The sequence below is a fragment of the Ranitomeya imitator genome, chromosome 5 (assembly GCF_032444005.1).
Source record: "Ranitomeya imitator isolate aRanImi1 chromosome 5, aRanImi1.pri, whole genome shotgun sequence".
In the NCBI taxonomy this organism is placed as follows: domain Eukaryota; kingdom Metazoa; phylum Chordata; class Amphibia; order Anura; family Dendrobatidae; genus Ranitomeya; species Ranitomeya imitator.
In genome coordinates, this window is record NC_091286.1 from 688,094,871 (window position 1) to 688,115,060 (window position 20,190).

At 44.0% G+C, this 20,190-nt stretch overlaps 1 protein-coding gene across 3 annotated transcripts in view; it reads left to right on the forward strand.

Annotated features, from left to right (window-relative positions):
- Window positions 1–8,584, forward strand: part of EFR3B (EFR3 homolog B) — a 164,968-nt gene extending 156,384 nt beyond the window's left edge. For 2 of the 3 annotated variants that reach the window (XM_069728430.1, XM_069728429.1), the window contains 7 exons: window positions 549–616; window positions 2,869–2,996; window positions 5,337–5,428; window positions 6,261–6,309; window positions 6,476–6,582; window positions 6,981–7,030; window positions 8,296–8,536. In XM_069728430.1, the coding sequence (XP_069584531.1) occupies window positions 549–616; window positions 2,869–2,996; window positions 5,337–5,428; window positions 6,261–6,309; window positions 6,476–6,582; window positions 6,981–7,030; window positions 8,296–8,401 (600 nt within the window). In that variant the 3' untranslated portion in view covers window positions 8,402–8,536. Of the gene's footprint in view, window positions 1–548; window positions 617–2,868; window positions 2,997–5,336; window positions 5,429–6,260; window positions 6,310–6,475; window positions 6,583–6,980; window positions 7,031–8,295 lie in introns of all 3 variants that reach the window. The other variant, XM_069728431.1, reaches the window with a different exon arrangement.
- The last annotated feature ends 11,606 nt before the right edge of the window (window positions 8,585–20,190 follow it).

The following is a 20,190-nucleotide window of genomic DNA, read 5'->3' on the forward strand; positions in this document are numbered from 1 at the left end:
TGCTATATACAGTTCACATAATACCTCCATATAGTGACACAGTAATACTGCTATATACAGGTCACATAATGCCTCCATATAGTGACACAGTAATACTGCTATATACAGCTCACATAATACCTCCATATAGTGACACAGTAATACTGCTATATACAGCTCACATAATACCTCCATATAGTGACACAGTAATACTGCTATATACAGGTCACATAATGCCTCCATATAGTGACACAGTAATACTGCTATATACAGCTCACATAATACCTCCATATAGTGACACAGTAATACTGCTATATACAGGTCACATAATGCCTCCATATAGTGACACAGTAATACTGCTATATACAGGTCACATAATGCCTCCATATAGTGACACAGTAATACTGCTATATACAGCTCACATAATACCTCCATATAGTGACACAGTAATACTGCTATATACAGGTCACATAATGCCTCCATATAGTGACACAGTAATACTGCTATATACAGGTCACATAATGCCTCCATATATTTATTACTGATAACTTTTCCATCTTTTGTCGTAGGTGATAGAAATGAGAAAAAAAGAAGGCGGCTATCTCCTTCCAGAAGACGTCTTCGTGGAGAAGCCCAGGTGACTTTATAGGAATGTCTGGTCACGGTCCAAGCTCCACGTTTGGGTTTCACTTTCAAAAAACCACCTTGCTGCATTTTTTCCAGAAATGGCGCCTTTTTTATTCACAGGTTGTGTCGGGTATTGCAACCCAGATCGATCTATTATTATGATGCTGAGCTGCAGTACCAGACATTACCTACAGACCAGGATGGCGCTGTTTCTCCAGTGATATCCCGATGGATGGTCAGCCGGCTTTCTCCTGATCAGTCAGGGTCGGGCGGGGGACACGTTTTCGTCCCCGGTGTTGATGGCGTCGCTCGTTTCTGGCCATTGTTTGCAGGCAGCCTTTGTTTTATGTATGGAGGGAACATATGTGGATGCCGCCAATGGCTGACTCATCCTCTATCCACTTATCAGGATAATTCCTGATAATGGCCGCTTCCCACTCTTCCCTCCCGCAGCACTTAGAAGATCTGCGTTCTCCACCTCTAATGGCTCTCACATTCCGCGTGGAGAGCCGGGTGGAGGACACGTCATAATGTCACCCCTGACCACCGTGACCGCCAGTCAGAGAAAGAAACTTTTTTTTTATAATTTTGTGTCCAGTAAGGAAAGTTCTGAAACCCGTTATTAGCAGGTCTGCTTCCGCCCCTGCTGCACCCCAGCCAATCAACAAGCTTCAAGACTGTGGGCAGTTACAGCTCAATCACAGCCATGTCAAGTATTGGCATGGCTGTGATTGGCTGGCGCAAAGTGTGACCCGACCGGACTGTGTAAAATAAATAATACAAAAAAAAAAAAAAACACAGACGTCTCCATGTATTTTAAAACCAGCCAAGGGAAAGCCGTCAGCTTTGAGGTGGTGTTATTATTCTGGGAAGGATCCAATATCCCTAAAGGTTTACAACCTATTAATATCAGCTCACAGCTTAGCCTTGACTGGTTATTAAATGGGAGGGAACAAAAAAAATTAAGGTGATGCCTCCCCTATATTTAATAACCAGCAAAGGCTATGCGGACCGCTGCGGGCTGATATTGATAGGTTGGGAAGGGGCCATGGACATTTGCCCCCATCCAGACTAATAACACTAGCCCTCCATTAGAGGCGCCATTTCTGCCGCTTATCCTCGGCTCTTCTTGCTTGCTCTGGGGTAATGGGGTTGATGTCAGCTTTTTCATGTTGGCTGACATCAAGCCCAGGGGTTAGTAATAGATTCCTCTCCATCAGATAACCCCATTACTGACCCCGTAGTCAAAAGAAAGAAATCCTTTTTTTGGACCCCTTTTTAATAACCAGTAAAGGCTACGCAGACAGCCGTGAGCTGTTATTAATAGGCTGGGAACTTTTATGGATATTGGCCCCTTCTCAGAATAATAACACCAGTCCCAGCTGTCTGCTTTCACTCAGCTGGTTATTAAAAATAGAGAAACCCCATATACTTTTTTTGGACCCCTTTTTAATTACCAGTAAAGGCTACGCAGACAGCCGTGAGCTGTTATTAATAGGCTGAGAACTTTTATGGATATTGGCCCCTTCCCAGACTAACATCATCAGCTCACAGCTGTCTGCTTCTCTCACGAATGTAATTTAAAGGGGGTTTTCCCACAAACAAAAGTTTAATTTTATTCTCTAGATCTTGAAATGAAAATAATTTCCACAATAAGAAGGGATTAAAAAAAAATGTTCCTGTGCTGAGATAATCTTATACATGTGCCCCTGCTGTGTACTGTGTAATGGTCGTGTCTGAACATACAGGAACATGGTCTGATCATACCACAGCTCCTGGGCAGGGGAGCAATCAAAAAGAATTATAATTTAAGGGATTAAGTCATTTTTCCATAGAAATTTGTTTGCAGGGCAATTGATTTGCTCTTACCCCCATTTTGCTCCCTTTTGGAGCCCTTTAGTATGAGCATTTTATTTTACAGTATCAAAGTTCTAGTCCCCATTGACTTGTATTGGGCTCGGGGTCAAGTTCGGACCCAAACCAAACTTTTAACTGTATATTCGTCAAACCTGCCGAACGCGAACATCCACGGGTCCGCCCTTCACTACCTATGATCACTAAAAGGCTACAATAAGTCACAATGTTGTTTCTCACAGTGGCCAGCAGATGGCGTTGCACTGACTGCGGTACGGAGAACAATAGGACTTTGTATTCTGATGTGTTGGTTGCAGCAGAGAAAACGTCGGACGTCTTTAGCTGTAATTACAATGCAAATTTCATATTTTATTTAAAGAAATAAAGAAGTGTAACTTTGTCCTGCAGGTGGTCGAAGAGCGTGGATCACATCAGCACCGAGCTGCTCTTCCTGCAGAGCAAAGTCAGCGAAGTGCTGGGGGGAAGCGGTTACAATTCGGACAGGCTGAGCACTCCCTACGTTCCCCAGCTGACAGGTACGTCGCGTTTGCCATCACTGGGGTCCCAACATTAAATATCAGTTACTGATGATTTTTATGAGTTTTCCCACATTGTTTTTTTCCTTTAAATATATGTATTTGTAATTAGAAAATATATTTTTTAAGTTTTGCGCGTTTACAGGTTTCTTGTTTTTCTGCACATTCATCTTTGGTGTGATTATAAATGAGCTGAGAGGAAAAAGGACAGATATTTGTGAATTGATGAGTGGTTGTTATTTACCTCTTATATCGGCTCGTACAGTTTATTGTACTGTTATCTTTGTAAAACAGGTATGCAGGGTCACTGAACAATGATGTTTGCTGATATGTTGATTACGCACTGTACCAGGCCATGCAGTTTGTTGACTTGCAAAACATTGAAGGATAAACTTATACATAATCAAACAATGCATGTTGATCTCATCACCTCTTCCCCTTGACCTGTGAACAATGGCTTGTAGAAAAGTTATTAACAATAAAAAGGGGATGTGCCTCTGTAACAGGATATCCAAGACATCTGGAGATTCTTTACAAAACCACAACCAGGAACATTCTACAAGACAAGAGCCAAGACATCATGGCTCCGTCGCGAGGAACACAGATTTGACTTTCTACAGGATGTCAGCTTAGGGGACAGCTTAGACTTCTGAATAATTAAGATAAAATGCTGTCATCACAACAGATAAGATCTGCAAATGCCCCATCACATCGTCCAAGCGACCTCACTGGCAGATTCTAAATTTACTCATTCTGTAGCCACCAATAGACTGACTATAGAAGGCAAACAGTACACAATTTTTAACACACCTGACTGCAAAAATGATGAGTAAAAAAAAAATTGTCCCCAGTCTGACAACCCTTTCAATCTTGTAGTAGCCGTAGTTATGAGCGCCCCCAATTATTTTTTACTAACCAGCTGAGGGAAAGCAGATAGCTGGGGGCTGTGTTCTTATTCTGGGAAGGGGCCAATATCCATATAGGTTCCCAGCCTATTAATAACATGTTAAGTAAATAAGGCAGCACACTGCAGCGCTAGAACATACAAACTTGAAAAACGAAATTTGAACTGCATTACTGCACTAGAAATATGAAAAATGAGAGCGTTTAGAGCATAAAAATGGCCAATTTTATGTGTACCTGGTAGCCCCTTTACGGCATCTCTCTTATACCAGGTCCTACACTTGCCTTACCTCGCTGAGAATAAACGTCTCCATCTGAATGGGTACATGTAAAACCTCTTCCTAGACTAAAATTCTCTCTCTCTGTGGAGGGGAATTGGACCTGCTGTAATTAAAACACCTGTGGCCAGGAGGCGGAGTGCACGATCAGAAGGCTAAAGAATACATTTCAAAAACCTGACCGGCACATCCAAACATAGACTCAGTGTGAACAGGAGTTGGCGACTCTAGGTTCAGCACCTGTTCACACTGAGTCTATGTTTGGACGAGCCGGTCAGGTTTTTGAAATGTATTAATAACATGTTGTCACAGCTATCTGCATAGGCTTTACTGGTTATTAAAATGGGGAGACCACCAAAAAATTGATGTGGGGTCTCCCCTATATTTAATAATCAGCAAAGGCTAAACAGACAGCTGCAGGCTGATATTAATAGGCTGGGAAGGGGCTATGGATATTGGCCCCCTCGTAGACTAAAAACACCAGTCCTCAGTGGCCCCAAAAAAGACGCATCCATTAGCCTCCACTCTTCCCACTTGCCCTGGTACCTTGGCATGTGGGGTAATGGTTTTGGGGTTGATGTCAGCTGTCATTACAAAAGTAACATCGACCCCAAAATATTACCCAACTTGCCAACACACCATGGCAAGTGGGAAAAGCCGGGCAAAGCGCCAGAATGGGTGCATCTAATGGATGCTCCTTTTCTGGGGAGGCTGTAGCTGCTATTTTTAGGCAAGGGAGGGCCAATATCCCTGGCCCCTTCCCAATCTGAGAATACCAGCCCCCCAGCTGTCTGCTTTAGCTTCAATAGTTATCAAAAATGTAGTGACTTTTTAAATTATTTAATTTACTAATTTAGAAAAACAACATTGAGATCCCTCTATTTTTGATAATCAGCCAAGATAAAGCAGACAGCTGAGGGTTGCAGCCGGCAGCTACCTGCACTGTTATCAAGAATAGGGGAGACCCCAAGTCTATTTTTAAGGGGGTTTTTAAGTTTTTTCTTCTGTTAACCCTTCGTCTCCCATCCGCGTGTGTTCTTACCATCCATTAATCCCATCCAACTCTCTGTACGACGTCACCTTCACATTTGCGTCCTTTCATACTCTTCTCTTGAGACGACACCAAGGACGCACATTTATATCTTCCATTGTATCGTAGATGAAGATCGTTTGTCTAAAAGGAAGAGCATCGGGGAGACAATATCTCTGCAGGTGGAAGTGGAGTCCAGAAACAGCCCGGAGAGGGAGGAGGTGCGGCCATTGACATACAGCATTATAATGCACGTAGACGGATTGAGGAGACATAATGGCTAAGTGCAGGCCTTCTGTAATAACAAGAGGCAGCCATGACGTTACATAAGAGCAACTGCTGCAGAGCTGCGCTAAGAGCTTTACTGGCGTTAATGCAGCACGTGTCCATGTTCATCTATCCCTATGAACTCTCTTATAGCGGGTCAGAACTCCACATCTCCTACCACCAGCCACCACTAGAGGGAGCTCATTTCAATAGTAAATATGTATGTAGTGAGCTCCCCCTAGTGGTGGCTAATTTAATTTTGTAAATTACACTCGCGTGCGGTAATACTCTGTGCTGTTGAAGACCCTGCTCCATTAACAATTTAGCTCCCAGTATTTGAACTCCCCCCAAGTAAAGCACACTCCTATGCTGAAATACTTCTATGTGACGCTTAGTCTATGGCCTCCCACAAGATGAGCGCTCTCGGCTGAAATACTCTGTGCTGTTGAGGACTGTTCTCCTACCTCTAAATAGCTCATAGCCTATAACCTCCCATAAGATCAGGGCCCTTCTGAAATACTCTGTGCTGCTGCTTTCAGTCTATCACCTCCCACAAGATCAGCACACTCCTCTCCTGAAATACTCTGTGCTTTAACTCTCTGGCCCCCAGCTCGCGACCCCTCCCCATTCCCCTCCCAGTCTTTATCAGCATTATTATATACGGGGCCAGGTCACTACCTCCTGTATGATGAACTCATTCCGCTCCTGAAATACTCTGCTCTGCTGTGACATGAACCCTCAGATAACAAATGTCATATTCTGTCTTTTTTTTTTTTTTTTTTTTAGAAAGCTCCAGCAGAAGAGATAACATTTGAGACTCTGAAAAAAGCAATAGGTAAGCGTCAGTGCGGCTTGTGGACATTCACTGACAGCAAGCGCATAAGACGTGATCAGTAAGGAAAACCTGCATGTATTATGTAATACAATCTTCCACCACCGGGGGCGCTGCAGGAAAACTGAACGCTGTCAGCTAACACTTCTCCGTGTTTCCCCCCGTATAGTGGACAGTGTAGCGGTGGAGGAGCAGGAGCGCGAGCGGCGGCGGCAGGTGGTGGAGAAGTTCCAGAAGGCTCCGTTTGAGGAGATTGCGGCACATTGTGGGGCCAGGGTAAGGAATCTTCTTCAGAAAGGTCAATCTGGTCATTCCAATTTTTTTTTTTCTAGCTTTTTTTTCACTGCGTTCCCCCTTGAAGAATCCTGTGTTGTATTTTTGGATGCCACCAGTTTGGATTGCATCTTATGTATTGAAGGGTTCCCCCCACCCATATGTCAGACATTGGACCCTGCAGTGGCCGGGATCGGAGTTCTCGCCAATGCTGGGTGTGGCAGCAGAGTACTACACAGCTGGCACCCGCCGCGGATGGCACAGCTCCCCAGCACTGTGCCCCCATTCTGTATCCGATATCCCCCCAGTACCTCATATAATGCTGGACCCTATAATGTCACCGGATGGCGTCACTACTCCCACGTCTTCTCACCTCTCTCCTGTGTTCTCTGATTTTTCAGGCTTCTCTGTTACAGAGCAAACTGAACCAGATCTTTGAGCTGACAATACGGTGAGTGATCGTGTGACATTTAATCTATCGATCGATCGATATTTCCATCCATTGATTTATTTAGTATCTGTTTATCCACCTGTTAAGAAGAATACTACTGCTAGGACCTGGAGAATTGTCTCATAGGCAGCAGTGAAACCTGTGTTCACTATTAGTGTTTCTGCCTTCCATACTACTGATCCAAAAGCTGTGCTTACTATTAGTGTTTCTGCCTCCCCTGCTGCAGATCCAAAAACATGCTCACTATTAGTGTTTCTGTCTCCCATGCTGCAGATCCAAAACCTGTGCTCAGTATTAGTGTTTCTGTCTCCCATGCAAGAGATCCAAAAACCTGTGCTCACTAAGTGTTTCTGCCTCCCAAACTGCAGATCCAAACCTGTGCTCACTATTAGTGTTTCTGCCTCCCATACTACAGATTTGAAACTTGTGCTCACTATTAGTGTTTCTGTCTCCCGTGCTGCAGATCCAAAAACCTGTGCTCACTAAGTGTTTCTGCCTCCCAAACTGCAGATCCAAACCTGTGCTCACTATTAGTGTTTCTGCCTCCCATACTACAGATTTGAAACTTGTGCTCACTATTAGTGTTTCTGTCTCCCGTGCTGCAGATCCAAAAACCTGTGCTTACTAAGTGTTTCTGCCTCCCAAACTGCAGATCCAAACCTGTGCTCACTATTAGTGTTTCTGCCTCCCATACTACAGATTTGAAACTTGTGCTCACTATTAGTGTTTCTGTCTCCCGTGCTGCAGATCCAAAAACCTGTGCTCACTAAGTGTTTCTGCCTCCCATACTGCAGATCCAAAACCTGTGATCACTATTAGTGTTTCTGCCTCCCATACTGCAGAACCAAAACTTGTATACCGGCTCAGAAAAATTCTAGAGCAAAACAAAATAAGGGTTAAAAACAAAATGCTGAACTCTGCAGAGGCATTGCCATAAGTCAGAAAGCCTTTGGACATCACAGTGGGGTGTCCGCCAATCCTCCCGACCTTCCTCTATGAACCAAAATGGACAGGCTTTCTGTAGAAGTGGTCATGTTCTGGTGGACTCGGGACGGCCAGTCATCTGAGTACCTATTATGGCATTTTGTCCTGCAGATAATGGCCACATTTTGATATTTTTATTTTTAAGTTTACCTTTTGGAACCAATAAAATATCATCATCCACACCAGCCTCCTGCAGAACTTCCACACAATCTAGAGGATTTTTTTCTATCCTTCTGCCTTACATACAATCCCGCCATATCTCTTGCTCTTCTGTTTTACAGTCCTCCACCGAGTCCCTCCGGCACCATCACAGCTGCGTACGGCCAGTCCCAAAACCACTCCATCCCCGTGTATGAGATGAAATTCCCAGATCTGTGCGTCTACTGATCGCCAACTCGCCAGCCACAAGCTATGACGTTGTCCTGCTCTACAGCATGTACCTCGCTCTCCGAGAGACCTGCAGTACCGAGACTCTCCACCGGGGTCGCCCTTTTCTTCCAGCCGCACCTTGTGCCAGGTCATGTCCGGATGTCACGTTCTGTTTGCACTAAACCCTATGGATGTCCTCTCCGTGCGTTATGCTGCATCGTTCTTACATGACTTCCTGTACAGACAGAGAGATTTACATTTATTGTCGAGAGAATCCCTTTAAATGTTCCCGTGAGTCATCCCAGTGTCTGCACCACCACCTACGTCATGGTCCAGTCATGTCTTGTTCCTTATCTATGGATGCAGGTATGGTACCACAAGGCCGGTCCTAGGTGGGCGCTCGGGCTGACCAAGGTTCGGTAGACCGGTGGAGTCTGGAGAAGTTGAGTCCAACTTTCCAGAAGTTGCGTCAGTTCCTCGTCTCATTAGCTGGAGATACATTGTCTTCCAGGGTTCTGCAGCTGAAAAGACGGCCATGAACGGGAAGGTTTGTCAGGAACCGTGGGCGGCTCATTCACGGTGGCGGATGAATGCACTGTATGACCGGAGTCTAAGAATAGGAAAACTTAGCCGGCCTTGGAGAAAGTTCTCGGTTCTCATCATATCCATCTCCTGACACCATGTCATACACAGCCCTGACCGGAGAAACGGCACCAGTACTGAGATCTGTAGTGGTACGCAGGTGACAAATAAAGGGAAAAGGGTTAAAATATAAATGATATAGGGAGGTAACATGAAACCACGGGGCCCCATAACTAATGGGGCCCACCATCTGCAGCAAGTTGTGGGACTGGGCTTCCTAGGGGTCCGCATTGGGCATGATTCATCTCTAGAGAAAACTGTACATATTACAGTGCCTTGTGAAAGTATTCGGCCCCCTGGAACTTTCCAACCTTTTCCCACATATCAGGCTTCAAACATAAAGATGCCAAATGTAAATTTTTGGTGAAGAATCAACAACAAGTGGAACACAATTGTGAAGTTGAATGAAATTTATTATTTTAAATTTTTGTGGAAATTCAAAACTGGAAAGTGGGGCGTGCAATATTATTCGGCCCCTGTAACTTATTACTTTGTTGCGCCACCTTTTGCTGCGATTACAAGTCTCTTGGGTTCTGTCTCCATCAGTTTTGTACATCGAGAGACTGAAATTCTCGCCCATTCTTCCTTGGCACACAGCTCGAGCTCAGTGAGGTTTGATGGAGATCGTTTGTGAACAGCAGTTTTCAGCTCTTTCCACAGATTCTCGGTTGGATTGAGGTCTGGACTGTGACTTGGCCATTCTAACACCTGGATATGTTTATTTGTGACCCATTCCATTGTAGATTTTGCTTTATGTTTGGGATCATTGTCTTGTGGGAAGGCAAATCTCCAACAGGTTTTCTTCAAGAATGGTCCTGTATTTGGCTCCATCCATCTTCCCATCAAATTAAACCATCTTCCCTGTCCCTGCTGAAGAAAAGCAGGCCCAAACCATGATGCTGCCACCACCATGTTTGACAGTGGGGATGGTGTGTTCAGGGTGATGAGCTGTGTTGCCTTTACGCCAAACATATCGTTTGGCATTGTTGCCAAAAAGTTTGATTTTGGTTTTGTCTGACCAGAGCACCTTCTTCCACATGTTTGGTGTCTCCCAGGTGGCTTGTTGCAAACTTTAAACAACACTTTTTATGGATATCTTTGAGAAATGGCTTTCTTCTTGCCACTCTTCCATAAAGGCCAGATTTGTGCAGTGTACGACTGATTGTTGTCCTATGGACAGACTGTCCCACCTCAGCTGTAGATCTCTGCAGTTCATCCAGAGTGATCATGGGCCTCTTGGCTGCATCTCTGATCAGTCTTCTCCTTGTTTGAGATGAAAGTTTAGAGGGACGGCTGGGTCTTGGTAGATTTGCAGTGGTATGATGCTCCTTCCATTTCAATATGATCACTTGCACAGTGCTCCTTGGGATGTTTAAAGTTTTGGAAATCATTTTGTATCCAAATCCGGCTTTAAACTTCTCCACAACAGTATCACGGACCTGCCTGTTGTGTTCCTTGGTCTTCATGATGCTCTCTGTGCTTCACACAGAACCCTGAGAATATCACAGAGCAGGTGCATTTATACGGAGACTTGATTACACACAGGTGGATTATATTTATCATCATTGGGCATTTAGGACAACATTGGATCATTCAGAGATCCACAATGAACTTCTGCACTGAAAGTAAAGGGGACGAATAATATTGCACCCCCCACTTTTCAGTGTTTGAATTTCCACAAAAATTTAAAATAACCAATAAATTTCGTACAACTTCACAATCATGTTCCACTTGTTGTTGATTCTTCACCAAAAATTTACATTTGATATCTTTATGTTTGAAACATGATATGTGGGAAAAGGTGGAAAAGTTCCAGGGGTCGGATACTTTCGCAAGGCACTGTATGTGTAAGCGGGCACCATCCACTAATATAATTTATACTGGGATCACCTAGAAGTAAAGAAAAAGGCATATGCAGAAAAAAGGGGTCACCAAAGTAGAATTCAATACAAAAATACTTTTTTATTACTGGAAACCATCACATACAAAACAGTTTAACCTTGGACCATGATCAGAGAAGTATGGGTCATACAATAATGAGTACAATACTGCAAAACCTCACATGCCGCAAAACACTCAGTGTCCTCCAAAACTTAGCACATGTTGGCAAATACAGAGAAAACAAAATTATTTATATATATAAATACCTAATACAGGTTAGAGAGTGCATAATGCTTTAATTATGGCAAGTGGGCAGGGCTAGGTAGTTGTCATATTACGGCATATGTATTACATATACATAGTAATGTAGCGTAATATACTTGCATATAGTCATCTGGTACTGATCATGATCATTTACAGCTTATATTATACCCCAGAGCTGCATTCATAATTCTGCAGAGCGTTCTCGGCTGTATCTCGTGTTTTGTATCCTGGGAAGTGTTATTTTTTTTTACAGTGACCTGACAGGAAAAAATAACTATCTGCACCCCGCATTAATGTGTTCTCAACACAGGACGTAATAGTACGTCGTATATCGGAGGCGAGTGTGTGGAGCGGGCGCAGGAGCTGCGTTACACAGCCAGCCAGCAACCCCCTCCTCCTGAAAAAGCTGCGACCAGAGCTAGCTCTGATCACTTTCTGTTTAACCCCTTAAATGCTGCTGTCAATCTCCTCGGCACTTGGGGTGTGCCATCGGCTTCAACAAGACGAGTCTTTTGCCGCCTCTAACAGGGTTTCCTTCAGGATTTCCCTGTATTTAGCTCCATCCATCTTCCCATCACCTCTGACTAGCTTCCCTGCCACTGCTGAAGAAAAGTCTCCCCACAGCATTATGCTGGCACCACCATGTGTCACGGTGGGGATGGTGTTTTCAGGTTGATGTGCAGTGTTAGTTTTAATTTAGCCCCAAAAGTTCTCTTTAGGTCTCATCTGACCAGAGAACCTTCTTCCACATGCTCACTGCGTGCCCTACATGGCTTTTTGTAAACATCAAACAGGACTTCTTATGACTTGCTTTCAAAATGGCTTCTTCTTTCCACTATTTCATATAGAGCAGATTTGTGGAGTACACGACTAACAATTGTCCTGTGGACAGATTCTCCCACCTGACCTGTGGATTTCTGCAGCTCCTTTAAAGTTACGATGGGCCTCTTGGTTACTTCTCTAGTTAGCGCTCTCCATGCTTGGGATGTCAGTTTACGTGGACAGCCATGTCTTGGTAGGTTTGCAGTTGTGCCATACTCCTTCCATTTTTGGATGATGGATTGAACAGTTCTCCGTGACATGTTCAGAGCTTGGGCTACATTTTTTAGCCTAACCCGGCTTTACTCTTCTCCCTAACTTTATCCCTGACCAGTCTGGTGGGCTCCTTTCCATAATGCTGTTTGATCTCTAAGGTTCTCAAAGAAAACTCTGAGGCCTTCACAGGACAGCTGTAGTTATACTGAGAAGAAATTGAACCCCTTGCCACCACACTCACTGAAAATTGAGTGTGGTGGCAAGGGGTTATATCAGGTCAGCTAGGCTTTTAGAAGCATTTATGTCCCAAGCTTGCTGATTGTTTCCATTAATATCCAGAAGATTTGCGAATACAGCTCTGGAGTAAATACAGTAAATCTCTAGTAGAAAGGTAATTTCTTGTATTTAGAAAGTGGTGGCACCAGCAGAATAGTGAGTGCAGCTCTGGAGTATAATACAGGATGTAACTCAGGATCAGTAATGTAATGTATGTACACAGTGACTGCACCAGCAGAATAGTGAGTGCAGCTCTGGAGTATAATACAGGATGTAACTCAGAATCAGTAATGTAATGTATGTACACAGTGACTGCACCAGCAGAATAGTGAGTGCAGCTCTGGAGTATAATACAGAATGTAACTCAGGATCAGTAATGTAATGTATGCACACAGTGACTGCACCAGCAGAATAGTGAGTGCAGCTCTGGGGTATAATCCAGGATGTAACTCAGGATCAGTAATGTAATAATAATAATATAATAATAATTTTTATTTATATAGCGCCAACATATTCCGCAGCGCTTTACAAATTATAGAGGGGACTTGTACAGACAATAGACATTACAGCATAACAGAAATACAGTTCAAAACAGATACCAGGAGGAGTGAGGGCCCTGCTGCTCGCAAGCTACAAACTATAGGAAAAGGGGAGACACGAGAGGTGGATGGTAACAATTGCTTTCGTTATTCGGACCGGCCATAGTGTAAGGCTCAGGTGTTCATGTAAAGCTGCATGAACCAGTTAACTGCCTAAGTATGTAGCAGAACAGACACAGAGGGCTATTAACTGCATAAAGTGTATGAGAACATGATGCGAGGAACCTGATTGTTTTTTTTTTTTTTATATAAATAGGCCACACAGGGATCGTTAGGTTAATACATTGAGGCGGTAGGCCAGTCTGAACAAATGAGTTTTTAGGGTACGCTTAAAACTGTGGGGATTGGGGATTAAAGGCCCCTTCACATTAAGCGACGCTGCAGCGATACCGACAACGATCCGGATCGCTGCAGCGTCGCTGTTTGGTCGCTGGAGAGCTGTCACACAGACCGCTCTCCAGCGACCAACCATGCCGGTAACCAGGGTAAACATCGGGTAACTAAGCGCAGGGCCGCGCTTAGTAACCCGATGTTTACCCTGGTTACCTTCCTAAAAGTAAAAAAAACCAAACACTACATACTTACCTACAGCCGTCTGTCCTCCAGCGCTGTGCTCTGCACTCCTCCTGTACTGGCTGTGAGCACAGCGGCCGGAAAGCAGAGCGGTGACGTCACCGCTCTGCTTTCCGGCTGACCGACGCTCACAGCCAGTACAGGAGGAGAGCAGAGCACAGCGCTGGAGGACAGACGGCTGTAGGTAAGTATGTAGTGTTTGTTTTTTTTTACTTTTAGGATGGTAACCAAGGTAAACATCGGGTTACTAAGCGCGGCCCTGCGCTTAGTTACCCGATGTTTACCCTGGTTACCAGCGAAGACATCGCTGGATCGGTGTCACACACGCCGATCCAGCGATGTCTCCAGGGAGTCCAGCGACGAAATAAAGTTCTGGACTTTCTTCAGCGACCAACGATCTCCCAGCAGGGGCCTGATCGTTGGTCGCTGTCACACATAACTATTTTATTAACGATATCGTTGCTACGTCACAAAAAGCAACGATATCGTTAACAATATCGTTATGTGTGAAGGTACCTTAACCTAGGTAGTGCATTCTAAAGAATCGGCGCAGCACGTGTAAAGTCTTGGAGACGGGAGTGGGAGGTTCTGATTATTGAGGATGTTAACCTGAGGTCATTAGCGGAGCGGAGGGCACGGGTAGGGTGGTAGACTGAGACCAGAGAGGAGATGTAGGGTGGTGCTGAGCCATGGAGTGCTTTGTGGATGAGGGTAGTAGTTTTGTACTGGATTCTGGAGTGGATGGGTAACCAGTGTAATGACTGGCACAAGGTAGAGGCATCAGTGTAATGTCTGTACACAGTGACTGCGCCAGCAGAATAGTGAGTGCAGCTCTGGGGTATAATCCAGGGTGTAACTCAGGATCACTAATGTAATATATGTACACAGTGACTGCACCACCTGTGCTGAATTAAAGGGGTGGTGCCATCAGGACAGTCCTTGTCACTAATGAACAGGAACCCGCTGAGCTCCTGGGCGGCAGATCGGTAGCGTCTTCCATAGTGGAGGGCCTGTGTATGAGGAGTCGGAGGATGACTATGACCTATCGAATAGGCAATCGGTGATTTAATACAAAGTCTAAAGAAACTTTAAAAAGTTATAAAAAAACAGTAAAAGTTTTCGCAAATGGAGTCCTTCTCCATAAAAAAGTGACCAAAGTAAGTCTCAGGAACGCGGTTTTAGACATGGACACTGGCCTTGTGACTTACATGATTAGTTTTCGATTTTCTTATGTTCCTTGGTTGCCAAAAATCAGGGACGGTAAAGAAGAAAGATAGAATGGGTGAGAGGAGAGAGAAGAAAGGGGTCACAGTGCCTCTGATTTGGTGCTTCAGAGACTTGGCTCCTCCCACTGGACTCCAGTTCAATGAGTCTTTAATGACTTTGAAAGCCACTTTGTGTGTCACCTGGTAAAGGAGAAGGACAGATCTTGGATATTCTCAGCTGCAGACCCAGGATGGACTTTGGAGGGTCCATGATATCTGAAAACTTCCCCTCTAATTTTTGTCTTCACACCAGTTGATAAATATATGTATTCTGTATTTGTGTGGTCTCATATAACACGAGATGTGTCTGCCATGGAGGAGCGATGTATCACCATGTACGTGATAAGTGTCCGACCTCCTTCGTTGTTGTCCCCTCCTGGTGTCACCCACGTGTTCCACCCTGTAGATACGGATCCTTGTGAATACATGCCGCCCCACCTGTGGACGACGTGGACACCGACTGAGGACCACTGTACATTCTTTGTAACTTGTGCTCAATAAAGTTTTGTGTTGGGCTTCTGAGGAAGACTCCATCTGCTGTCCATTATTTATCTGGAATCCCATCATAAATGACCCACACATCCTACTTGCCTCCAAATGCACAAAATATGTGACCCCCCCTTGTCATAGAGGAAAATTAAAATCCATAAGCTCCAGAAAGGAGAAGAGCTAACACTTCAACCTCCGTGGTACTTTATAATAGGGAGGAAGAAAACTAATTATAACTGCAGGAGAGCTGACACTGCAACCTCCTTTGAAGAAGAGGCCACCTGCAGTGGCCAGGTAATTAAAAAAAAAAGGGAAGGTCTAATCTGGGAACCAGATTCCAAAATGGGGATTCATATACATAGAGACATAAGCTTCCTTAGATCTAAGGATCTCTCTTAGCCCGGCCGATGCCAGTGGTTATATATGAATATTGGGGTTTTGCATCAATCCGATAATTATGGGGGATAGATAGAAGGTACGAACAGAAGGCATTCACTCACATCGTTGGAACCCTTCCAACTTAATATAGTAGATGCTATACCTGTCGAAAGATAAAATTGCGATATAAAATATGACAATATCTACCGCCTGACACCTTCAAGGGTGGAGATATCCTGTAAGTTGGGTATCGCATAAAATTCTGAAGGGCCGATACAAGACATCCCACAATCAGCCCCCACATGAGCTCATCAAGGGGGAGAAAATGAAATTGGGCTGTGGTCATCGTACATTCTGGAAGTCATATGTTCGTTGTTAGAGTGTTCCATTTTCCTAATCGGGGTGCTTCCCTCCGTAACGATAAGAGCCATTCATGCAACATGAGGTTTCGTACTTTTCTTTCGTTATTCCTTTTTATGTTATGTAATTGTATATACCATATTGTTTTGTTCCCATTTTGTAACATCTTTATGTATTTTTTTTATAAACACTTTCTGCCTTTCTGGATTGAATATGTAACATTTAATAGTTCTGTTCCTCTTGCTCTGTAAACCGCACCCACAAAGCCATACACTAACTGTAAATGGTGTCCAGTTGGACTGTATAAACTATTGGTGGTGGCAGCTTGTAGTTTCTTGATGTTGTGGAGCTGGCAGTGATTGTATCAGGGATATACATATATATGCATTGGAATCGGAGGTGTATATACCATACGCTCACTGTTAGTTCCCCAATAACTGACTTAGTAGTGGAAGCCGCCGGGGCCTCGTCCGTCACTCTTCAGTCAATTGTGTAAATGTCCTGCTGGTTGGAGGCAGCGGAGTTGCGTTCCATTGACAAACTGGTGGGATCTGTCTGATCTCCCCGGTGTCATCTGTGACATACTGGTAACAGTGGTTTGATCTGCGTGACCCCTGCCCCCCGACTTTGTTCCCTTAACACTCCTCCTTAACGTAAATATGTCACCAGAAAATGACCTATTATTTATGCTAAGCTAGTAAAATGCAAAGTAATTGAAAAAAAGGAGAAATCTAAATCCCAACAATATTTGATGACCGCCCCTCTCCTCCATCACTCTTTCTAGGTACATTTGCTTAAAGTCAGGGATTTTTGAAGATTTTGTAGGAATATAGTCGGGTGTAAGGCTATGTGCACACGATGCAGATTTAGTGCAGAAAATTCCTTAGAAAATCCTGAAATTTTCTGCAAGAAATCCATGCGTTTTTACCGCGGTTTTTTTTGTGGATTTTTCCGGACATTTCCCCAATGCATTATATGGTGGGAAATCCGCAAAAAATCCGCAAAATTAATGAAAATGCTGCGTTTTTTTACCGCGATGCGTTTTTTTCGCGGAAAAAAACGCATCATGTGCACAAAAATTGCGGAATTCATTAAAAATGACGGGATGCATATTGTATGCTGATTTTTTGCGGTTTTATAGCGTTTATACCGGAAAAAAAACACGAAAAATCAGCAACGTGTGCACACAGCCTTAGAGTAACCAATTACAAAAAGCAGGTGATAATGATCATTTTCATACATAGGTTGCAACACAGTCATTAACTGGCAGAAATATATTAAGGCTTCTTTGAGGCTTAAATTGGGTGAGGAAAAGACAAACTTTCCCAAGGTGAGGTTGTGGAAGACAATTTCATGTCACAGGTCATACACTCTGTCAAGACTGAGTGCAGCAACAAGACACAAGGTAGTTATAATACATCAGCCAGGTCTCTCATGGGCAAAGATTTCACAGCAGACTGAGGTTTCAAGATGCGCTGATATTTTGAAGACATACGTAGAAATGGGCAACATTGAGAACCATAGATGCATCATGTTACTTCTCTTCAAAATCGGAAGATGTCCAGCAGTGCCATCAGTTCAGGACTGGCAGCAACCAGTGGGATCAGCTAACACCCCCCTACTGTTCGGGGTCTTCTGGCCATATGAGGACTTAATGGAAGAAATGTGCCAAAAAAACAAACCTCAAGGTGGAAACAAGATAAGTGCAGAAAAATGACAGCAGATCTCTGGACTGAGGAGACACAATGTGAAATGTTTAGCTGTAACAGAAGCAGATTGTTCCCCAATCATGAGGGTCTGCAGGAGCAGTGGAGCACGGTGGAGGCTCCTGCAAGTCTGTGCTGGAAGTTCAGCAAATGGAGTTGTGGATTTGGTCATGATTAATGGTGTCATCAATGCTGAGAAATCCAGGCAGATACTTATCCGTCATGTTATATAATCAGGAGGCGTCTGATCGGCTCCAAATTTATTCTCCAGGCGGACAACGACCCCCAACATCCAGACAATGTCATTTAGAATGAGGAGTCCTGGGGGTGATGGTCCGTCCCCACAGAGCCCTGATCTCATATCATCCAGTCTGTCTGGGATCACATGAAGAGACGGAAGGATCCGCACAAGCCTCATACACAGAAGATCTGGGGTCAGCTCTCCAAGATGTTTGGAACAATCTCCTGCCGAGCTCCTCTATAATCTGTGTACAAGTGTCGGAGAAGACCTGAGGAAGGCAAAGGGCAGGCATCAAATATTGATCGGGTTTGGATTTCTCTTTTGTGAATTAATTCAATTGTATTTTGCAATTTTTTAAACATTCATACTTTGCAGCATGTTTTTCACACCTGCCAAAAATGTAGATAACAAACCATGTAGCATTCACAATAGGTGATATCACAGCTCACCTCCCCCTCCTGTACAATGACTGATAACACCTCTATATACAGCTGATAACACAGGATCCACCATTCACAATAGGTGATGTCACAGCTCACCTCCTCCTCCTCATGTACAATGACTGATAACACCTCTATATACAGCTGATAACACAGGATCCACCATTCACAATAGATGATATCACAGCTCACCTCCTCCTCCTCATGTACAATGACTGATAACACCTCTATATACAGCTGATAACACAGGATCCACCATTTACAATAGGTGATGTGACAGCTCACCTCCCCCTCCTGTACAATGGCTGATAACACCTCTATATACAGAAGATTACACAGGATCCACCATTCACAATAGGTGAAATCACAGCTCACCTCCTCCTCCTGTACAATGACTGATAGCACCTCTATATACAGTAGATAACACAGGATCCGCCATTCACAATAGGTGATATCACAGCTCACCTCCTCCTCCTGTACAATGACTGATAACACCTCTATATACAGCTGACAACACAGGATCCACCATTCACAATAGGTGATGTCACAGCTCACCTCCTCCTCCTCATGTACAATGACTGATAACACCTCTATATACAGCTGATAACACAGGATCCACCATTCACAATAGGTGATGTCACAGCTCACCTCCCCCTCCTGTACAATGACTGATAACACCTCTAAATACAGTAGATTACACAGGATCCACCATTCACAATAGGTGAAATCACAGCTCACCTCCCCCTCCTGTACAATGACTGATAACACCTCTATATACAGCAGATAACACAGGATCCACCATTCACAATAGGTGAAATCACAGCTCACCTCCTCCTCCTGTACAATGACTGATAGCACCTCTATATACAGTAGATAACACAGGATCCACCATTCACAATAGGTGATGTCACAGCTCACCTCCTCCTCCTGTACAATGACTAATAACACCTCTATATACAGTAGATAACACAGGATCCACCATTCACAATAGGTGATATCACAGCTCACCTCCTCCTCCTGTACAATGACTGATAACACCTCTATATACAGCAGATTACACAGGATCCACCATTCACAATAGGTAAAATCACAGCTCACCTCCTCCTCCTGTACAGTGACTGATAGCACCTCTATATACAGTAGATAACACAAGATCCGCCATTCACAATAGGTGATATCACAGCTCACCTCCCCCTCCTGTACAATGACTGATAACACCTCTATATACAGCAGATAACACAGGATCCACCATTCACAATAGGTGAAATCACAGCTCACCTCCTCCTCCTGTACAATGACTGATAGCACCTCTATATACAGTAGATAACACAGGATCCACCATTCACAATAGGTGATGTCACAGCTCACCTCCTCCTCCTGTACAATGACTGATAACACCTCTATATACAGTAGATAACACAGGATCCACCATTCACAATAGGTGATATCACAGCTCACCTCCTCCTCCTGTACAATGACTGATAACACCTCTATATACAGCAGATAACACAGGATCCACCATTCACAATAGGTGAAATCACAGCTCACCTCCTCCTCCTGTACAATGACTGATAGCACCTCTATATACAGTAGATAACACAGGATCCACCATTCACAATAGGTGATGTCACAGCTCACCTCCCCCTGTACAATGACTG